The 20139-nt window shown below is 41.8% G+C and overlaps 1 protein-coding gene across 1 annotated transcript; it reads left to right on the top strand.

Moving 5' to 3' along the window:
- The first annotated feature begins 3971 nt into the window (after positions 1-3971).
- ces3 (carboxylesterase 3) lies at positions 3972-18477 on the top strand. Its single transcript, XM_063477577.1, has 13 exons — positions 3972-4070; positions 8090-8291; positions 8372-8510; positions 10132-10265; positions 10455-10608; positions 10759-10863; positions 11479-11580; positions 11848-11988; positions 12095-12175; positions 12349-12490; positions 16327-16476; positions 17020-17092; positions 17730-18477. Exons 1-13 carry the CDS (start codon positions 4004-4006, stop codon positions 17917-17919), a joined length of 1680 nt encoding a protein of 559 aa, XP_063333647.1. The 5' UTR covers positions 3972-4003; the 3' UTR covers positions 17920-18477.
- The last annotated feature ends 1662 nt before the right edge of the window (positions 18478-20139 follow it).

The following is a 20139-nucleotide window of genomic DNA, read 5'->3' as shown; positions in this document are numbered from 1 at the left end:
GGGTGTTTGTTTTTTCCGTCGTCCATTTTTTCCCTACTTATAAACTGCAGTAGTTTGATTTTGCAATCAGTTTTAAGGCAGCAACACAGCAAAGTGGTGGCTAGTTTTTGGCTCTTATCACTTTTTAAGTTATGGTCCCCCTTAGATAAAGTCTAATTCATTTATGCGCCCCACATTAGAGATTGGTCTCTTAGCTTCTATTCAGTCTATTATTCTGTTTCCCCAGTGACCTTCAAAATGTAGCCTGTTAGCACACCTGACAATAACATGTGGATGTTGTGGTGTGAGAACAAATGGACGGCTCTCAGTACAGTATGTGAGTTCACACAAGGCATTTGGCATCTGTTTTTGTCTCCAGTGAGAACTTCTGTCCAACTGTTTTGCAGGAGTCAGGTTTTGCACTCACTCACTCACTCACTCACTCACTCACTCACTCACTCACTCACTCACTCACTCACTCACTCACTCACTCAAAGGTTTTGTTGTTACTTTCACAAGTGGTTAAAAATAACAGCTAGCAGCCAGCTTGTTGCAGTTTTCTGATAAATGTGTTATTGTTTTTTTTTCACTAGTGTAAAGTAGCCTATGTCAGCTAAGTAGGTGGCACAGTGACGCATTTGCACACAGGCAGATAAAAGGCTGTAACCACACGGCCATGTGAAAAAAAGGTTTTCTCAGGAGGCCTTTGAAAAACAAAGTTCAGCCTGACTGCTTCTATAGGAATGAAGAATGGGTCAGTTTCACCATAACCCTAAACCTGTGTGTGATACAGTTTGTTGCCTCGATTTGATCACAAGCAGGGTTTAGGGTAATGTTAATGCGTGGCTCAGTGTCTGTAACCAACTGCAGTGTCATAGTCATTGTCACACTCAGAGTGTAAGCTCAGTCTCTGTGAGCTGAGGAGGCTGACTTAAACTGACCTACAGTGCTGCTGCAGGAGATGCTCACATACCTGGAAACATTAATTAAAGACAGCAGGGGTTATGCATTTCCAGGACTTGTGTCATACTTACTGCCATCAACTGTGCAATATTTCCTTGTCTTGTCATTATTTTGCAGCTTGTTACAGGAAAGCAGGTTGAGGTTGAATTTCTACAAGTCCTTCATGCTCCCAGAACAAGTTATCAAAACTTGGCGTGTTTGCTTGGCCTCTTGAAACACTGTTTTTCTGCTGATTGTAAAAAGGTAAACACACTGTTGCCTAACTTGACCTTTGGGGTGGAAGACTGCACTGACACGCTGCTCACTGTTTACTCAGACAAACCTTGTAACTTCTGAATTCTGTTTGTAACATCAGCCAGTCTCTTGTTGTCTTTATTTTTGTCATGCTCACATACTCCATTTGTTTTATTGCTCAAAGGCATCTTCTGCTTTTTTGCACCATACTGTAAACATCTGAGGTGTTTAGGTAGCAGCTCTGGTAATTTGGAAGCAGGAACAGAGGATAAAACTGGCTTATTCTCATTCCCAGGGAGTGAAACAAAGTTAAAGTACCAGGTGTCCTTGGGTGGAGCTGTGCGACCCAATGGGGTATGTCATCGGCGAGATAAGTATCCATCAACACATTCAGTTTTTAATTGCTGGATTTTCTTGTTCTAAAGAAAGGAGTTTCACCCTAACCAAAAATAGTGACGTGAAACCAAACGTAAAAACACATAAAAACTAAACAGACCAGTGAGTTAACTGGAGACACAAACCAGGACCTCCACCTGTCCCGCCTCCTATTGAAGACTTTGTGTGTGAAGTTATATTATACAAAAGAGAACACACTGAATAAGATTTCTAATCTGAATCTATGAGCAATCCGCTTCTTATTATGGTCACATATACAATCAGCCACATTACAAAATGGTTTCAGGTGTTTCAGGTACCTGGGCAAGAATTTGTCCTTATAGGTGATCAAGAGAATGCAGATGGGGGAGGATTACCTAATCAGAAAAAAAAAATCAGAGTGATGAGTGAACTAAGTCTACAACCTGTGTTCCCATGAGGGATGGAAAGTCTTAGGTTCAAGCTGTGCAACCACAGTGTACCTTAACTCAAAAGAACACGTTTGAAATGTGGTAGAGTGGATGATTGGGTGACAAATTGACTGGCTGAAGAATGTGCAGTAATCATATTATCTCTTGGACAAAAAATTTCTAATGTTTTATCAAAAAACTGGGGCTTTATAAGACCAACGGTTGGCTGAGTAGCTTCCCAGGACACATTTATGGTTTAGGGACTTTAGATCCACATCCATGCAATCCTGTCAGTGTGGCATTTATTTGTCTCTTTGCTTGTTTTGTTTTTTTCTTAACATGAGAGAAAAAAATCTTAAATCCTGAACTGTTAAACATGGGTACTCAACAAGGGCCGAATGCCATGTGGCATGTAGAGGAGTTTGGGATCTTTTGAAAGTTGTCAAATGAACTGAGCACAGTGATATCCACCAACACCGCTGGGATGTCAAGATGCCAATTCTAAATGTACTACATAAACTTCAACAGATCGGAGATTTACCAAAGTATTCAGTTGAAGCATCGGGAGCCTCACAGCACGAAGGTTCTGCGTTGGAACTCGGTGGCCAGTTGAGGACCTTTCAGTGTGGAGTTTCTGTGTCTGCACGTGCTCCGGCTTCCTCCCGCAGTTCAAAGACATGAATGTTAGAGGTACTGGCGATTCTACATTGGCTCTAGGTCTGTTAGTTCTGGATTGCAAGTCAGCCCAGAGTGACTTCCTGTCTTTTACCAAATGTCATCTGGAAAAGACTCAAACCCAACCTTAAATATTTAAAGTACTCAGATATTTTTGCATTTAAACTGCTTCATATTTGCAGTCTGTAATATCTGAGAGGCAATTATTGTACTTTGTACTCCAGTAGACTGAATTTGGTATATTTAGATCATTTATCTTCGTCTTCCTGTCTGACTGTTCTTTTCCTATCCTCAAAACCATTTATCCAATCCCCTCCAAACTTGGTAGATCTAGTTCTTGGGAACTGAGCATGCAGAGTGCTGAATTTGATGTCTTTTGGATGTAATTTACTACATACTTTAATATACTCTCAGAACAAGACCATAGGAGCATTTGTCTTTGATTTCAACTCTTCAATTTTAGTCATCATAGCAGACTAAACCTTTCTCACACTGGTAAATATAGTTGGTGTCAAGAAATCCTACCTGAATAATGCTGAAAATACCTTTAATCTGTACATAAATGAGAATTACCAACATCAGAACTCAAGCAATTCTTTACAAACACAGTATTTGACACCGGTGACGCCACTTTACAGTATTTTCTCTTAGTCACATTGGGTTTACGTTGGGTTTGATGGGGACTCCACATGGTCTTTATACAGAAAGGTCTGTACACACACTGACTCCAACACTTGTTTGCTTAGTGAAGCACATAATATGACAGAAAGCCCTCAGCTGTGAAAATATTTTGGATCACCTTTTAGTGACTTTTACAAGAACACAAGGAACACAAGTGACACAAGAACCCACAGCAGCTTTGCTCCAAGGATTTTTTTTCACCTTTTTAGTGCGTTCACTGCGATCATTTACAGAAGGGCCGCGGCAGAATGTGCACAGTTCACTTCACAGTTATTTGGGTTTGTTTGTTGTACCGCATTTCATCTCATGTACCTCCTCTCAGTCTGACAGCAGTCTGTTTTCCTAGAAATAGAGAACAGTTTGTATTTACCATACTGTTAGGAGTATACCAGTGAGATCTGAGGGGGGTCAAAGAGCAGCATTTCCTCATTTTTGACTCTGCGGTCAGAGTCCTGCGTGGAGTTTAAATCAATAGAAAACTCCAATATTTATGCTGAGGCTATCGCATATTGAGTGTGTGTGAAAGAGGTTAAAAGTCTGTGTACTCGCTTTATGTTTTGAATGCTTGTGTGTTTGTGAGTGTATGGGAGGTGCTAGAGGAGGGCAGGATAGGGGAGGGGGGAGTAGAAGGCTATTTCTCTGAGACTACTGTAATTCAGTCCGTCTTTTCTTTGAGCCTGGCCAGGATGAGAACAGCGCTGTTCATTGTTTATGTTCTTCCTGTGCTGATTGTGGTAGCACAGGCAACACCAGGTGAGACAACGCTCCATTTGAACTCTTATCTGGGAGGCACATGGTAATGTCTGCAGACAGATGGCTGATTCATGGCTTCACCACAGAATGTTATAGTATGTTAGCAGAGCAGAAAAGAAGAAGGAATTGTGTCAGATAAAGTATTATCATACTGATATTTGACCAAAGGAAACAAGTTTGTTTTTGATGTTTGTTCCATGTATGCCTTCATCATTTTGCCCACCCCCTTGAAAGTTGGCGGGTGTGTTGGGGAGGATTTCAGTGCCAGGTCTGAGGTTTTTTTGGATGAGTTAAGCTATTCTGGCTGAAAGTTGTTCACAGTGTTTCCATGACAGTGAATGGTGTCTGCTTCAATCTCTGTGCAGGAAGAAGACCACACATACACGCACAGGCATGCTTGTGGGGCTATTTTTGTGTTCACATTTCTTAATGCATTCCCAAACCAGTTATCCCAAACGTTAACTACCACCCAAAGAAATAATGTGGGGTTCAGTTTCATGAAAAGGCACTGGACTAGTAAAACCAAAACCATGTTAAATCATCGAGCTTCACTACATGCATGCTTCACACAGTTCAGCGTTACAGGAAATATTTAGACAGCAGATGGCAGTAAGTGGCAATCAGACAGCAAAAATACACAGTGAAGGCCCACTAATGGAAAGCATTCTGTTAACTAGTTAAACCTACCTATTTGTTACAAAGAATTAATCTGCCACTGGGCTGGGGAAATCCACCTGATAAGCTTTCTTCAAGGTAGGCTAAACATTTTAAAGCTACACAGATTATGTAACTTAAAGCTGATACAAAACACTTGGATTGAGCCAATTAAGCTACACAGAAGCAATGATTGGACACAAATACAAAGTCAAAGAACAGCTTTACATATTTGGCATCTGTGAGCTGCTGTTCCAGTCAGGAGGCCCGGGACAGGGTGGCATGTGGAAGGGCCAGAGGTCAAACCCTATTTGCACAAAGCATACTGCATATGATTTATCACTAGTTTTTTTTTTTATATATATATATATAAACCCTAATTCCAAAACATTGGGCTGTGAAATGTAAATAAAAACAGAATACAGCTACTTTGCAAATCTCATAAACCCAAATTTTATTCACAGCAGAACACAAACATGTAAACTGTTTGAACTGAGAAAATGTGCAGTTTTAAACATGAAGGTCATTTTGAGTTTCATGCAACACATGTAACAGCCCCTCTTTTTTCAACAGTCTGTAAATGTCTGGGAACTGGGGAGAGCCGCTGGAATTTTGTCCCCTTGTCGTCTGATAGAAGATTCTAGCTGCTCGATAGTCCTGAGTCATATAATGTTTTCAGGTGGTGAAAGGTCAGGACTGCAGGCAGGCCAGTTCAGCATTTGGACACTACTACTCTGAAGCCAGGGGGCTGAAAAAGTGGTTTAGGATTATCTTTTAAGACCTTCTGCATGGCACGTCGCTCTAAACCCGGTGTAAACCATTCAGCACTGATGGTGCCTTTTCAGTGTAAGCTGTCAATTCCAGGGACACTGAGTGCCCACTTATCATCAGAGATGTAGGTGTTTTAAGTAAGCGCTGATAGCAAACTGGAAATTCCCTCTCCTCTTTAGTCCAGAAGACGTGACAGTCATGTTTTCCAAAAAGAATTTCAAATATTCAACAGTTTTCCACTTTCTCTCAGTCCATTTTAAATGAGCTTTGGCCCAGAGAAGACGGCGGTGTTTGTGGATCATGTTCACATGCTTCTTCTCTGCAATGATGGAGCTTTAATCTGCATCTGTGGACAGAGAATAGCGTTCACTGACTGAGATGTCTGGTAGTGTACCTGACATCAGGCACTGATTTCCATCACAGAATTATCCCTGATTTAACGCAATGCTGCCCAAGGCACGGTCCATCCAATGAAGACATTGAGCCTGGACCCTTGGGCACAGAGATTTTGCCACATTCTCTGAATCTCATAATGATGTTATGTACCGTACAGTCTTGAGAGTTTTACATCAAGGAACATTAATAACATTGTTATTCAGAATTTGTAGATGCAGTTGTTTTTAGCAGATTGATGAACCTCTGCCAATCTTTACTTCTCTGCCTCTCTAAGATCCTTTTTTTACCCACTCACGTCACTGACCTGTAACCAGTTACCCTGGTTAGTTGTGAAATGTTCTTATGGTTGTTTCTTTTAGTCACGATCCTGGGTCTTTGACCCTGTTTTGGAGTTGTGGTGTTGTGTTTGGTGTTGGAGATTTTCATATTCCAGCTCAGCTCTGTATTGGTTCTCTGTCTTTAGTTCCTAATGCCTCTGAGTTTTCATTCTTTACATTTCTCATTCTGTGGTTGTTGTTGTGCCTGTTTGGTCCAGTCTCATCTCTGTGTTTTGTTATTCCGTCTGTCCGTCCCCCGTCCCCCCGTGCTGTCTCCATGGCACCGTGACACTGTTGTAGTCCTGTTCCTATGTTCTCCCTTCATGTTCCTTTGTTCATTTCTCTGTGCTCGTCTCCATGTCTGTTTCTTGCCCAGTCCTTTTGTGCTCCCACTTGTGGTTCAGCCTCTCGTTATCCTGTGTGTGTATTTAAGTTCTCAGCTTCACTTTGTCCCTTGTAGTGTTGTTCCCTCTTTTACTCTTAGTTAAGGCTTAGTTTTCTCCTGGCCTGAGTTTTTGTATGCTTGTATCTTTGAGTTTAAGAGTATCGTGTTACAGCTAATAACGCCGTCTTCTTTAGTTTACTCATTTTGTTTCCAAGTTCTGCGTTTGGGTCTGACCTCTGCCTTCCACACAGGACTACATCACACTTTTTAGTCAAACTTACAAAGCGTTGCTGCCCTTGCTTTAAACATTTGACATATTTGACTATTTTCTCTTGTGAACTAAATATGAGTTTGAGATTCATATATCATTGCATTCTGCTTTTATTTGTATTTTACACAGTATCCAAAATGCTGACTTTAAGTAATTTCAATTTTCCATATTGGTGTGTCATGTAAGTGCAATGTCAAATGTTAATTTTAATAAAATAAAGTGTACTTGTTTGGCATACATTCAGTTTATACGGAGCATATTTTCCTTAATAATTAATTATTAAGGAAGTTAATAAACCAAAAAATAATTGGTTTATTTACTTTAGTCTAAGGAGCTTGGAAAGAAAAGCGTCTGGACTTCTTTAAGTTGCTTGAAGACGTTTCACCTCTCATCCGAGAAGCTTCTTCAGTTCTAGGGTCAAATGGTGGAAAGTCCCAGATTTAAGGCCGTCGCTTCCCTGAGCAAAGACCACAACATCACTATATTACCAGCTGACAAGGGAAGGTGCTCCGTGGTCCTAAACACAACGGATTACCACACAAAGATCGCTACTCTCCTCAGTGATAACAATACCTACGAAGCCTTAAAGCGAGACCCCACAAGCAGCTACAAAAAGAAAGTTATCACTTGCCTTCGGGGTTTAAATCTGGGACTCTCCACCATTTGACCTTAGAACTGAAGAAGCTTCTCGGATGAGAGGTGAAACGTCTTCAAGCAACTTAAAGAAGTCCAGACGCTTTTCTTTCCAAGCTCCTTAGTCTACAATGACCTGGATGACTGAGAACCTTCACAGACATATTTATTTACTTTAGTTGCATTTTACTCAAAATTATTACTTAATATTTATGAGGGTAAAGGTCTTTTCTTTAGCCTGGTTGTGCTTTAGGTTTCTTCCTGTTAAAAGGGAGTTTTTCCTTCCCACTGTTGACATGTGTTTGCTCATAGATCATGTTGGGGTTTTCTCTGTGTTATTGTAGAGTCTACCTTACAGTACCTTGGGGCGACTGCTCTTGTGTTTTGGCAATGTATAAATAAAACTGCATTAAACTGAATGAATAATGATACTTTTCAGTCATGTGACCTGCAGATATAAATCTGCTTGTGACTCCTTGAACTTTTACAAACAGAGAAACTAAAAGCTGTTATCAAAGATGATCAGCAACAAGTTAAAAGACTTCTTCAGACTTAGACGCACAGCCCATTAACGGCACACTTCTTTCTTCAGCAGGGAGAAGTGACCTCGTGGTCTCGACGAAAAATGGTCGAATCAGAGGAGAATATGTTAGTGTGAAAGGCACGGAGAGGAGGGCAAAGTGCTACCTGGGGATACCCTTCGCACAGCCGCCCGTGGGAGACCTCCGTTTCTCTGCTCCGCGGCCTGAGGAACCCTGGGAAGGTGTGAGAGACGTCACACAAGAGCCATCTATGTAAGTCACCAAAGAGCAGAACATTTTAACAGCACTATCATTCTGAATCACACACTCTCCCTCATCTGTCTCCTTTTCAGGTGTATCCAGGATCGTGAACTAGTTGTGAATGTTTCAAAAACCATGTCACTCGAATTCATCCCACCAGTGATTTCAGAGGACTGTCTGTATCTGAATGTCTACACTCCAGCTGAAGCAACTAAGGGGAACAAGCTGCCAGTGAGTAAAAGTGGCAGGGTGCAGGGATACAGAGTATCATAGTCTAATATTTTATATAGTATAATACAGCACTGATGTCATTTTCTGCACTGGATGAGTTTGGTGTCCTGGGCTCTTTTCCATTACAACCCTACTCCCTCCAGGTCAACAAATATTTACCACCTTAACTGAAGCCTCACAGACAGTTTCAGATTGTTTCTTGTTTCATGTCCAAAGATAACAGCAAATAATTAAAAATGAATGCAAATGGAAGCAAAATGACAACAAAGCAACACAAAGCTCACCCCAGACCTCCTGTTGCATCGTCCAAGCGACGCCTTCTTAATATGTGGGGTTCATGTTGCGCCTGACTGGCTAACACTTCTAACAAAGCCTTTCTCCCATGGCTACATATTATTTTAGTAAAACATGCTCAGTAGAGGAAACATAGCAAAATGTTGTGCACTGTTTTCAGGCATCTAAATCCAGACTAAGGGGGTATCTCGCTCAGAGTCCTGCTATCTCCAAATATGCCTTATATGTTCTTGCAACAGTAAAGGTTAAGCAGTCACATACAGATCTTTATGGACACATCTTAGTGAGAGTCCCCTGATCCCCACTGACACAGCCACTGCAGGGACGACAGAGCCCGGAGACGAGGGGGATGACTCGCCCATCACAGTCACTGAGGTCACCAAGGTTTTTTAAAAAACTGAACTGAAGAGTGTAGCTTCTAGGGGAACGCAGTCCTAAGCCTCAGTAGGTCTGTGTCAGCGTGCTGAAGAGGAGAGTCTGTTTGTTAGTGAATATCAGATTCAGGTAGAACAAAGGAGTGTGCTTCAGGATCATGGGATATCAGGGCCATTGCTATGGGCCAACTGTACAATTAAAGTGAGAGCTTGGTTTGCATTTCCAGGCATATTGTTCCTAGTGGGTGTTGGACTCCAGCAGGGGTGTCCTTTGCCACTGAGTCTGTTTCGAATTTTTATGGGTAGAATGTCTGGTTACAGCCGAGGGACAGAGGGTGTCACGACTGGTGGTTTCAGGATCTCATCTCTGCTTTGATGATGCGGTACTGCTGGCTTCAGTGAGTGATGATTGCCAGTGTGAAGTGGAGATTATGATTTTTATCTGAAAGAGGGTGGAGTGCCCACTCTGGCTTAAAAAATAAGTTGATGCCCAGAGTGAAGGAGACCTGAAGGGTTCCCAAGTACCTGTGGATCCTGTTATAAGCGAGACAGAAAGGGCTGAGATGAGAGCCGAGTCATTTGTGGTGGTTCAGTAATCAGATTTGGTTACGTCTCCTAGATTAGAAGGATTTAGGTTTAGGAGATTGTGAACTTGGAGGATACCCTGGTGTGGGTCTGGAAATGCTGGAGATGTTATGTCGCTTGGCTTGCTTGGGAAAGCAAAAGAACGCTGAAGAAGTCGAGTTGGCTGTCGAGAAGGAAGTCTGGACATCTCTGTTTCGACTGATGACCCCATTACCTGGACATGGATAAGCAGCTTTCCATTTGACCGTGTGCTTCTACTACTTTAACTACCAGCGTTACTTTTTTCTTTTCCTCCAATCGGCATCGGTCTTGTGCTTCCTGTGTGCAGAGGTCAGCTGTGACACGCAGGTTCTTCGGCTGTGTTTCAGGTGATGGTGTGGATCCATGGAGGAGGTCTGGCTATGGGTGCAGCTTCACAGTATGATGGGGCTCCACTAGCTGTTTATGAAAACATAGTGATGGTTATTATTCAGTATCGACTCGGCATTCTGGGTTTCCTGAGGTAAGGAGTTGTTTTCTTTAACCTTTCAACCTACACCAGATGACAGTAATTAAATTATTTCTAACAAAAGGTTGAGCTAACTCACAGTCTACTGCCAGTAATAACTCCAACTGGTTCATCAGTCATGTGGTGGATATTATGAAGTTAAGGCAATCCAAAGAAATTGTGTCAACTCTTCTTGTTCTGAAGCACTGGAGATGAACACGCCCAGGGCAACTGGGGTTTCTTGGATCAGCTGGCAGCCCTGAGATGGGTGCAGGAAAATATTGAAGCCTTTGGTGGCGATCCGCAGACGGTCACAGTGGCTGGAGAATCTGCTGGAGGAATCAGTGCATCCATACTGGTAAGGAAGAAATCAGCATGTCAAATCAACCTGCTAAACATTCGTTTAAGCTCAAATATGAGCACCTCAAAGTTAATACTGAGTAATTCAAGTGTTTGAGTATTTCATAAGTGAATTTTACATGCATACTGTATGTCTCTTTTTGAACAGACTCTTTCTCCACAAGCAAAAGGACTGTTTCAGAGGGCCATCTTTCAAAGTGGAGTAGCAACACTTGGAACCTACACTACAAATCATCCTTTGTCTCAAGCACAGGTGCTGAAATTTGAATGCGAGGAATTTGAAGTAGCTCACAGTGACTGCTCCATCAGCAGGTCAACATATCTGCTTTGCAGCTCCTTTGAAGTAGCATCTATATCTGGCCAAGCATGAACAGTTAATACGTCAGTGCTAATCAAGTCTTCACCACCATCTGAACAGACATGCATATAGATGTATTGTCCATGTTCAATTAAAAAAGAAATCCCGAGATGGTAACAGTGAAATTGCTCAGTTTAACCCTTTCATGGATGAATTATGACAACTGCAATGAGGATTTTTTTTTTAGTATTTTTATTCATCTTTAGGCATGAAAAAAAGATTTTTGAACTTCTTTTTTCAAACATGTACTTTTCAAAGAGTTTTTTACATGTCCACTTAGGTGGACAACACTGGCTGACCAGTGGGTGGCAGGGTATGGAGTCACACATCAGTGTCAAATGTAGTGTTTTATGTGCAAGTATAACATCAACACTGACACAAATACAAGAAAACAGCCTTTGAATAGCTGTCCACTATGTGTGAAAGGGTTAAAGCTGTAAAGTTAGTGCAGTTGGGGCAACAAGAGATTGTGTTGTTTGTGATTGTCATTCATCTCCTCCGCATACCCAGATTGTTGCCAGCCATACTGGATGTAACCACAGCAGCACAGAGGAGCTGATCCGTTGTATGAAGGGGAAGAGTCAAGATGAATTAGTAGCCGCAACAAAGCAGGTAAATGATTGTGTTAACACATGCAAGCAGATATACTCTGAATTCACTGAGTGTGAAGAAAAGAAAAAGAAAAACAGACAATGAATCCGATGCTGTTCAAGCCAATTGTGTGAAAACCTGCTGGTTTAGAGATTAATATCCAGTGCAAGAATAATACTTCATTAAGGCCACTAGATGGAAGCATTTAAACACTCTCAGCGGGCAAACTCCAGCTTCCTTTATCCATTTGACCTCTGTTGGAAGTCATCAACAGTCACTTCTGTGCAGATGAAAATTTTCCTCGGGGCCGTGGTGGACGGTGAGTTTCTGACTGACTTGGCAGAGGCTCTTCTTCAGAAACACGAAGTGCTGAAGGTTCCGGTGCTGATGGGAATCACCAACCATGAATTTGGCTGGATCTTACCTCAGGTCGCACAGATACCTCTACACCACAGCATCTGTGACTGATTCCACTCTCCTAGTGTGTGTTTCCTGTTTAAAGTCTTGATCTAAATTTTGTTTCCGTGAATTGCAGAGCTTCGCCGCTCCTGGGTGGGAGAATGGCATGAACAGAGAGGCCGTGCTGGCAGTGGTGAACATGTTTAATCCTCCAGGGGTGAGCACGGCGACAGCTGGGCAGCTTTTCTTTATATTTACGGCAGCATTGATTCAATAATTTGATTGAAGTTGAGGTGAAGTTTTTTTTGAGCTCAGGTTAAAATCAGGACTAGGCGCTATAATAAAACTCAGCCTGATCTAATAGTTTCAAAACCTGTTTCTCTGTTCCAGGCCTCCTTTGTTAACAACCTCATTGTAGATGAATACCTGCAAGATGCTAAAACTCCAGAGGAGATCAGAGACGGATTCACTGAAATCATGGGAGACCTGCTGATGACACTGCCTGTTGTCCGAGTGGCCGGGTACCACTCAGGTTAGAGAACGGGCTAACTGATCCAGCATGCCTTTATATTTAAATATTAGAGCAGGTGGACTTCCAAGGACTCCCAAAACCACACATATAAGTGCCAGAAATGAAACACTGTCATTCAGTCAGTCAGTCTCGGGCCTCTCTATCAGAGACATTACATGAAATGGGACTCAGTAAATCCTGAGCAGAAATCCGAAGAAGAATATGGCAAAAAACAAAACAAAAAAAAAAACCCCAAACTGCTATCCTGGCCTTGCTTCCATATATCCATTTTCCTCCACTCATCCGAGGCCAGGTCGCAGGGGCAGTAACCTAAACAGAAAAGTCCATACATCCCTATCCCCAGCCACCTCCTCTGGCTTATCCAGGGAACACCAAGGCGTTTCCAGGCCAGCTGAGGGGTGTAATCTATTCAGCATGTCCTTGGTCTGTCCCGGGGTTCTTCCTGGTGGAACATGCCCAGAACACCTCACCCAGGTATCACCTGGGAGGCATCCTTGTCAGATGCCCGAATCAACTAGACCCTTCCGGCTAGTCAGAGCCACTCTCGACTGAACGCCTTATCCTGTTTCTAAGGGAGAGGTCAGCCACGCTTTACAGAAGGCTAATTTCCACCACTTGGATCCACAGCCTGAGGGTAGGGATGTAGATTGACCAGTAAATTGAAAGCTTTGCTTTTGCGCTCAGCTCTCTCTTCACCACGACAGACCGGTACAGCATCTGCATCACAGCAGCTATGGATGAATATAAAAAGGTGAAGACTCTACAATATTAGAGAGAGACTCCCAGGAATCAGATGATCTCCTATGAGCAGCACTTGGCGACAGCAGGAACTAACAGTCTCTCTGCTGAAACAGACTCAGGGAATAGAAAAGAGATGACACAAGCACAGGAGCTTAGAGACCATCCATGGTTTTCCAGTGGCTGGTTGGTTAAAGTTTGTGGTTTTGGTTAAAATAAACACTTTTATCTTGTTAAAATCAATTCACAATGCAGCTAGCTTCTCTTTCATTTCTGCGGTTATCAGTGTACCTACTTATCAGCAGTGTTGGGACTAACGGGTTATTAAGTAACGCGTTACAGTAACTACGTTATTATTGTGGTAATGAGCACGGTAACTAGTTATTATGCCAAAATCAGGAACGCGTTACTCGTTACTGGGATTTAGATAGGCTCGTTATTCGTTACTTCGTGTGGTGGCTATCATGGAGCTTCCACAGATTCAGTAACATTAGCATGTGGTGGAGGCCAGCAGGTGGAGGATAGTGATGTGCGGATCGATCCTGAAATATCGATTCCTCCGATACCAATCATTTATGTTCTAGAATCGATTCTCACATTAAAATATCGATATTTTAGTAATTTAGGGTAAATTTGTAGTTTATCATTAACAGGAACACAGTGGAAAGAAACTATAACATTCAGATTGTCTGCATTTGAAGGAACTACTTCCTCTTCCACCTTTCATAGTCATGAGCGAAATACGGCTGTATAAATGTGTCCCTTGGTGTGCGCACTCACAACAATGGCTGAGCGTAATTGGAGTCATGTGCAGACGTATTTTACCTCCACAAACAGCTGAGACGTGGTTTGCGATACATGTGGCAAAAAAGTGAGGTGTTGTGGCAACACCACTAACCTTGTCAAACACCTCAGAGTAAATCATATCACAGAATATGACGAGCGTATGTTGAGGCGAACTGAAGAGGAGGAGAGGGACAGGTGCTGATAGGGCGAGAGAGACGTCTCTCATGGAGTCCTTTAGTGCTGCGGCAGGCAAGGTGTTCAAATAGCGTGCAACTTCTGTTTTTTTATTTCTATATGATGAACTCTGCATTATTAAGTGATAAGAACAAGTAATCTGATGTCCTGTAATCATTATGACGCTATAATTTGAGATACAATAAATTAAATAAGTTTTTGTACAAAGTATCGGTATCGGATCAGTATCGTCGATACCACCCTGAATTTTACTTGGTATCGGATCGGAAAGAAAATCAGTGGTATCGCACATCACTAGTGGAGGAGGGAAACGGGACGCAGGAGGAGGAGAGACCCGAAGTGGCCACCGGTCCGAGTGTCAGGTGAACTGAACTTCAGGTAAGAAATTATGACCTGCAGTCTATCTGGGTCAGATATAAACCAAGTTTAGGTGGAGTTTATTTTCGTTGTGACTTTTTACAGTCTGTTACAATAACTCGTACTGCGTACTAGCTAGTATGACGGAGTTTCTATACAGCTGTGTGGGTGCTATGATGTTACTGATGTTAAACGTTATTTTGTTCATAAGGTTAATTATTAGAGTTGCCAACCATCCCGTAAAAAACGGAATCGTTTCGTATTCAGAGAAAATACTACACGTTTCTTATTGAGGTGAAAAGGAACAGTTTGTCCCGTAATTCAGCAGAATAAAAAAGACACAAAGCTGGAGTTATTCTGTGTCTTTGCTGCACAGCTGCCTCTTCTTCTCTCATTCTCTCCCCTCCCTCTCCTGTTTCTACTTCAATCATGAAACTGATCGATGATCAGCTGATCGGCTTTTCTCTCTTGTTTGTTTATCGCCCACTTTGCGCCAGAAAGAGGAACCCAGCAGATGTCGCGTTAAAGAACAGCAGCACGTTTAAGCTTGATCAGCTGTTGTTAGAATTTATTTAATATTAATTTCTAGTATCAGCTGATGTTTGCTGGAGCCACAGCTGTAAAGCTGCTGGTCATGATGTCGGTTTGGATATGTGGTGAGAGGGAAACATGAAGATGAAACCAGGAGATGTCCTTACTGAATCATCAGAGCTGAACAGGTGATGGAGAAACAGGTTTACCTTTTAGGTGACATGAATGAGTTGAAGGGAAGTTATGAACTGTTTCTGAGAGACAAATAACACCAGGATCCCTTTTTTTATGTAGCTGACAGCTGGTAACTGTGCAGGGGCGGGTCTAGCAAAGTGTTGCCAGGGGGCCAGGTAGGGCATTAACAGGGAAAGGTGGGCACAAAGAAATACTTTTCTTTCTTATTCTCATTTAAAATATCTAGCTTTTAAAAATAATTATCTGAATCTTACAACAAACGATTGACAGATTGATACATATATACCATCAGAACAGTGTACATCACTGTCACAACAGCATTTGTTTTCATTCAAAGGCTTTATGATTTTTCCTATAATGGCGGGCCGGTCAGTCAAAACGCCCGGGCCGGTTTTTTGTCCCAGTCCAGCTCTGTATGCAGCTCATCTGCAGTCCTACATCTTCCTATTCAGAAGGCAGAATTTCCAAGTTCTGAGTACAATCAAAGCACCACAACTGCAGTTTTCGTGTTGGATGTAAAAAGCGCACATGACGCTGTGACGTAGGTTAGAATCATGGCGGCGGTCAACGACGGTCCAGGCGTGGGATTTCTCTCGTGGAAATATGCACATTATCTTTTCCTTTCTATTGGTAGGTGGCACAGTGCACTTGTGGCAAGTAAGCAAGCTAGAAGACTGGCAGTCTGGCGGGAAGAAACACATTAACAAGAGAATTCTGAGTAAAACCAAAGTTACTTTCCCTAGTAACTAGTTACTTTGAAAGTAACGAGTAACTTGAAGTAACTGAGTTACTTTTGATAGCAGTAACTAGTAATGTAACTAAGTTACTATTTTAAAGTAACTTACCCAAAACTGCTTATCAGCTTAGTTTTTGCTCCTTTAATCCAACTGTAACTGATGCAAGGAAAGAAGCTCCTCAAAGCTTTATGCCAGTAGTGAACAGTGACTAACACAGTGAGGGGAAAAGTTGACTTTGTTCTGTTTAAGCCCAGCCTAACCATGCACCTCTCATCTTTTGTCTCCTTGGCTGTTCAGATGTGGGCGTTCCAGTTTACCTGTACGAGTTTGTATACCGGGCTGAGATATACAAACAGAACAGGCCTAGCTTTGTGAAAGCAGATCACGCAGATGATGTCGGCTTGATGTTTGGTGGATGTTTCTGGAATGGAAATATAAAAATCTTAGGTAAGTGTGTGTAGTATATTCCCTATAATACATTTTTATTGTGGTATCACTGATGGGGGAAAGTTGTGGCTACCAAATGGCTACAAAATGTTGTTTAAAAGGGACCTATTCTGCTTTCCCTTCTTTTCTGTCAGATGTGCATGACTTAAATAATATAAAATTCCCAAAGTTCTAAATACTGAGGTCAGCACATGTACAGTAATCACTGTGAGCCAAAAGGTGTAAGACAGCTCCTTTTCAGACAGTTTTTTCTATTCTTGCATCTATATGACGTCACAGAGAATGGATGTCCCTAATATGGTCATGTCGGGCACATAGCTCTGGCTGGGAGCACAGAAGCTCCACCCACATGCGGTTTCAACTCTGTTTATGTCAGTCAAAGGGGGAAAAGTTAGACCAGCTTGTTTCAGACAGAGGATCCAGATTATCAGAGTCCAAGAATGAAAATATCGAGCTGAAGGGCAGAATACATCAGCTTTATCCTTAGGAGACTGACAGTCAGAGGGCGGCTTTGTGACTGACTTTCCACTGTCCCATCTTCAGGCAACATCACTGAAGAGGATGAGAGATTTTGCAGGACGATGATGTCATACTGGGCTAATTTTGTCCGAGATGGGTGAGTAAAAACTGCTGCAAACCACAAAACTACCGACCCTGTACTGTTGACTTCCTTCATGACATGTTGACTATCAACTGGTAGCAACTGATACAGGGCTGATGATGTACGGTATAGTAGAAACAGAAAAGGTAACTCTTGACTGGCCTCAACAGATCTGCTTGCTGTTACTAACAACCTGTCTGGGTTTATGAGTCAAGTTCAGGTTGGCATCTGATCCAAATACAACACCTAATGGTTGCACGTTTGTCAGGGGAAAAAGGTCACAGGTCAAGTCTATAACAGCACTAATGAGGCCCAGGGTTTGATCTCTGTTACCACCATGACTTTATCAAGGTTTTTCTTTTGGGGTATAAGAAATATATCTTATCTCAGCTTTTCTCCTTCCAGCACATCAGCTTCCAGAACCAAATGCTTGACAGGAATTATTGCAATAAGTAATCAGTTTAATCAGCTGTGAGTGGCTGACAGGTGACTGCAGTAAATTTGCTGGTTGGAGTAGGAAATATTTAAAGGATGCAACCCACAAGGGCAGACATGAGTGCAGTTGCCTTATACAAATGAAATTATGATATTTCTGCAGAATGAAAGAGCAGGGAACATATACTGATGATCTTCTCTGCATATACATCCCCAGCTCTCCCAATGGTCCTGGGCTGGTCAGCTGGCCTCCGTACAACAGGCAGAAGCAGGAGTACATGGAGCTGGGCCCGACTCAGACTGTGAAACAGAAATTGAGGAAGGATAGGGTCCACTTCGCTACCGTCACCCTGCCTCTGAAGCTCCGAGAGTTGGAAGCAGCAGCCAAACTGGTGCCTGAAAACTGATGACTGATAAAGTTTTACAGCGACAAACATCCAGAGTTATTTACAGCCCGAACTCTTTTTTTCTTTGTTTAAGAATAGATTAACTGAGTGTCTTTCACAACTCTTGTAATTCTAAGTGATTTGTAACAAAACTGTAATAAAAAAAATGTAATTAATTTTTTTTAAATAGGTATTGTTGAAACAAGATAATGCTTGATGAACTTTGAAATGAATTTTGAAAGCAAAAAAAGAATTATCAGGTCTTTTAGGTTATGTACTTGATTTGCTGATTGATTACTTTCCTAAAATAATAAATTAATAAAATGTGCCACTTATAATTTAAAATGCAATCATATATTAGAAGGCAAAGGAACAATCTTCACATCAAGAGTTTTGACTATTCCATTGCATAACTAATTCTTACATGTCTAGAATGAAGGAATATATCTTATTATCATGTATTTAGTCCTGCCCACACCCGGTGAACTCTCAGAGGACTTTAAAAGGACACTAAAATAAAATATCAGCTTTATAGGAAAGTTGAATAATTCTGTCTGACACTTGAATTACTGAAGGTCTTACTGGGCAAAGGTCAGAGCCCCAGTTTTATGTTGCAGGTAATACCGTATTTCTTCTATAAAAAAAATCAGTCAGAAGACAAAACACCGACAGCAAAGCTTGAAATGACTGGAAAACAACATAAAATGATTAAATGAGACAAAACCAAAATGAGAAACTGAAACTAACCAAGAAAATGTCAAAATAAAATCAACTCAAAAAATAAAAAATAAAAAATAATTAAAGTAACTGCAAATGATGCAAGACACCCTCAAAGACAAATAAAAAGTGACTTAGTAACATCAAGGGTGTCAAGTTCAGGTTGTAAGCACAGAGTCACTCCGCTCAGTCTGAGCTGCCAGAATATAAAACTCCAAAGACAAACCTTCACTACATGAAGCCTGTCACGGTTCAGCGGCTGCAACAAGTTTTTAGTCCAGCACAGAGCCCTATCCTTTATACCCATATTCATACGTGACACTGTTAGGATGGCATGTAGTGGCTGGGTTCAAATAGGAGGCTTGAGGCAGAGATGAGGTGTGTTTATTCACCTGTATTAAAATTCCAAAAACATAACATGAAATAAAACAATGTAGCCCAGGGGTGGGACACGGATCCAGCAACGGCCTCTGATGTTAACTGGCACCCCTTTATAGACTGCTGCTAATTGGCCCTCAAGCCATACCATTATCTGGGGTTCCATGCTAAACTACACACACATTTCTTACCTAATAACCTTTATTAATATCACATCAATGCTGTGTACATAATAACCATAATTACAATTATTAAATAAAATATTTCCCACTTGGCCTACCGACTACAATCTACAGTAAAGGAATATGGCTATCCAATCCTCACTTTAATCACTTGGTACCACCAGGAACCATTAAAAAGGCACTCAAGACACCTGGGAACTCTTTGGCTGCCACACCATCAAGTGAAGCTGGAAGACAGCCCACAACAAAACCCTACAGTCAAATAATCAATAAAAACAAACTTTTTAATGAGTGACCTTTCCTTTAATATAAATTTTTAAGTCACTCATGTGTGTTTTATATGGACAAGTAATAAATACAGACAGCTTGTATAGATCTGGGTAGAATGAATGTGAAAGAGGCAGAAAACCTCCAGAGGATACCAGCTGAGCTGCAGATACTACGGATGTGGGCAGATGGGGGAAATGTCTGAAGTAGCAGCAGTGACTGCCACTGGATGGATCTCTTGAAGCAGGAGCTGAAGGCCGGTTAAGTTTGATTAATCAACAATGAGATTTCCACATAGGATCGGTCAAACCCCATTAACAACAGCCGCTTCCAGTGCTGCTGACCAGTAAGGTTCTGACAGACGGCAAGACAGACAAAGAGGAAAGTGGGAAGCATCTTCAGAAGCAGGAAGAAAAGGTGGGAGTGACAGTGAGAGTAGACTCTAAGGTGGTGTCAGGGGAAGATGTATCTGTATCTGGTGGCAGTTCGTAGGATGACTCTGAAAAATCAAGAACAGGAAACAAGTGAAGGCAGAGGCATAAATGAAGTGGTTTGGAAGTTGAAGAGAGGAGAATGTTGCTCATGGTTCAGGGAGGACAGGCTTTTGGTGGAAAGGAAAAATGACCAGATGACTGGGGAAATACAGCTGAAGTGATGAGGGGACATTGTAATGAAGGTCTTTGGTGTATCAACTTGA

The sequence above is a fragment of the Pelmatolapia mariae genome, linkage group LG7 (genome assembly GCF_036321145.2).
Source record: "Pelmatolapia mariae isolate MD_Pm_ZW linkage group LG7, Pm_UMD_F_2, whole genome shotgun sequence".
Lineage (NCBI taxonomy): Eukaryota > Metazoa > Chordata > Actinopteri > Cichliformes > Cichlidae > Pelmatolapia > Pelmatolapia mariae.
Note: the sequence above shows the minus strand (reverse complement) of the source record. Positions and strands in the feature narration are given on the sequence as shown.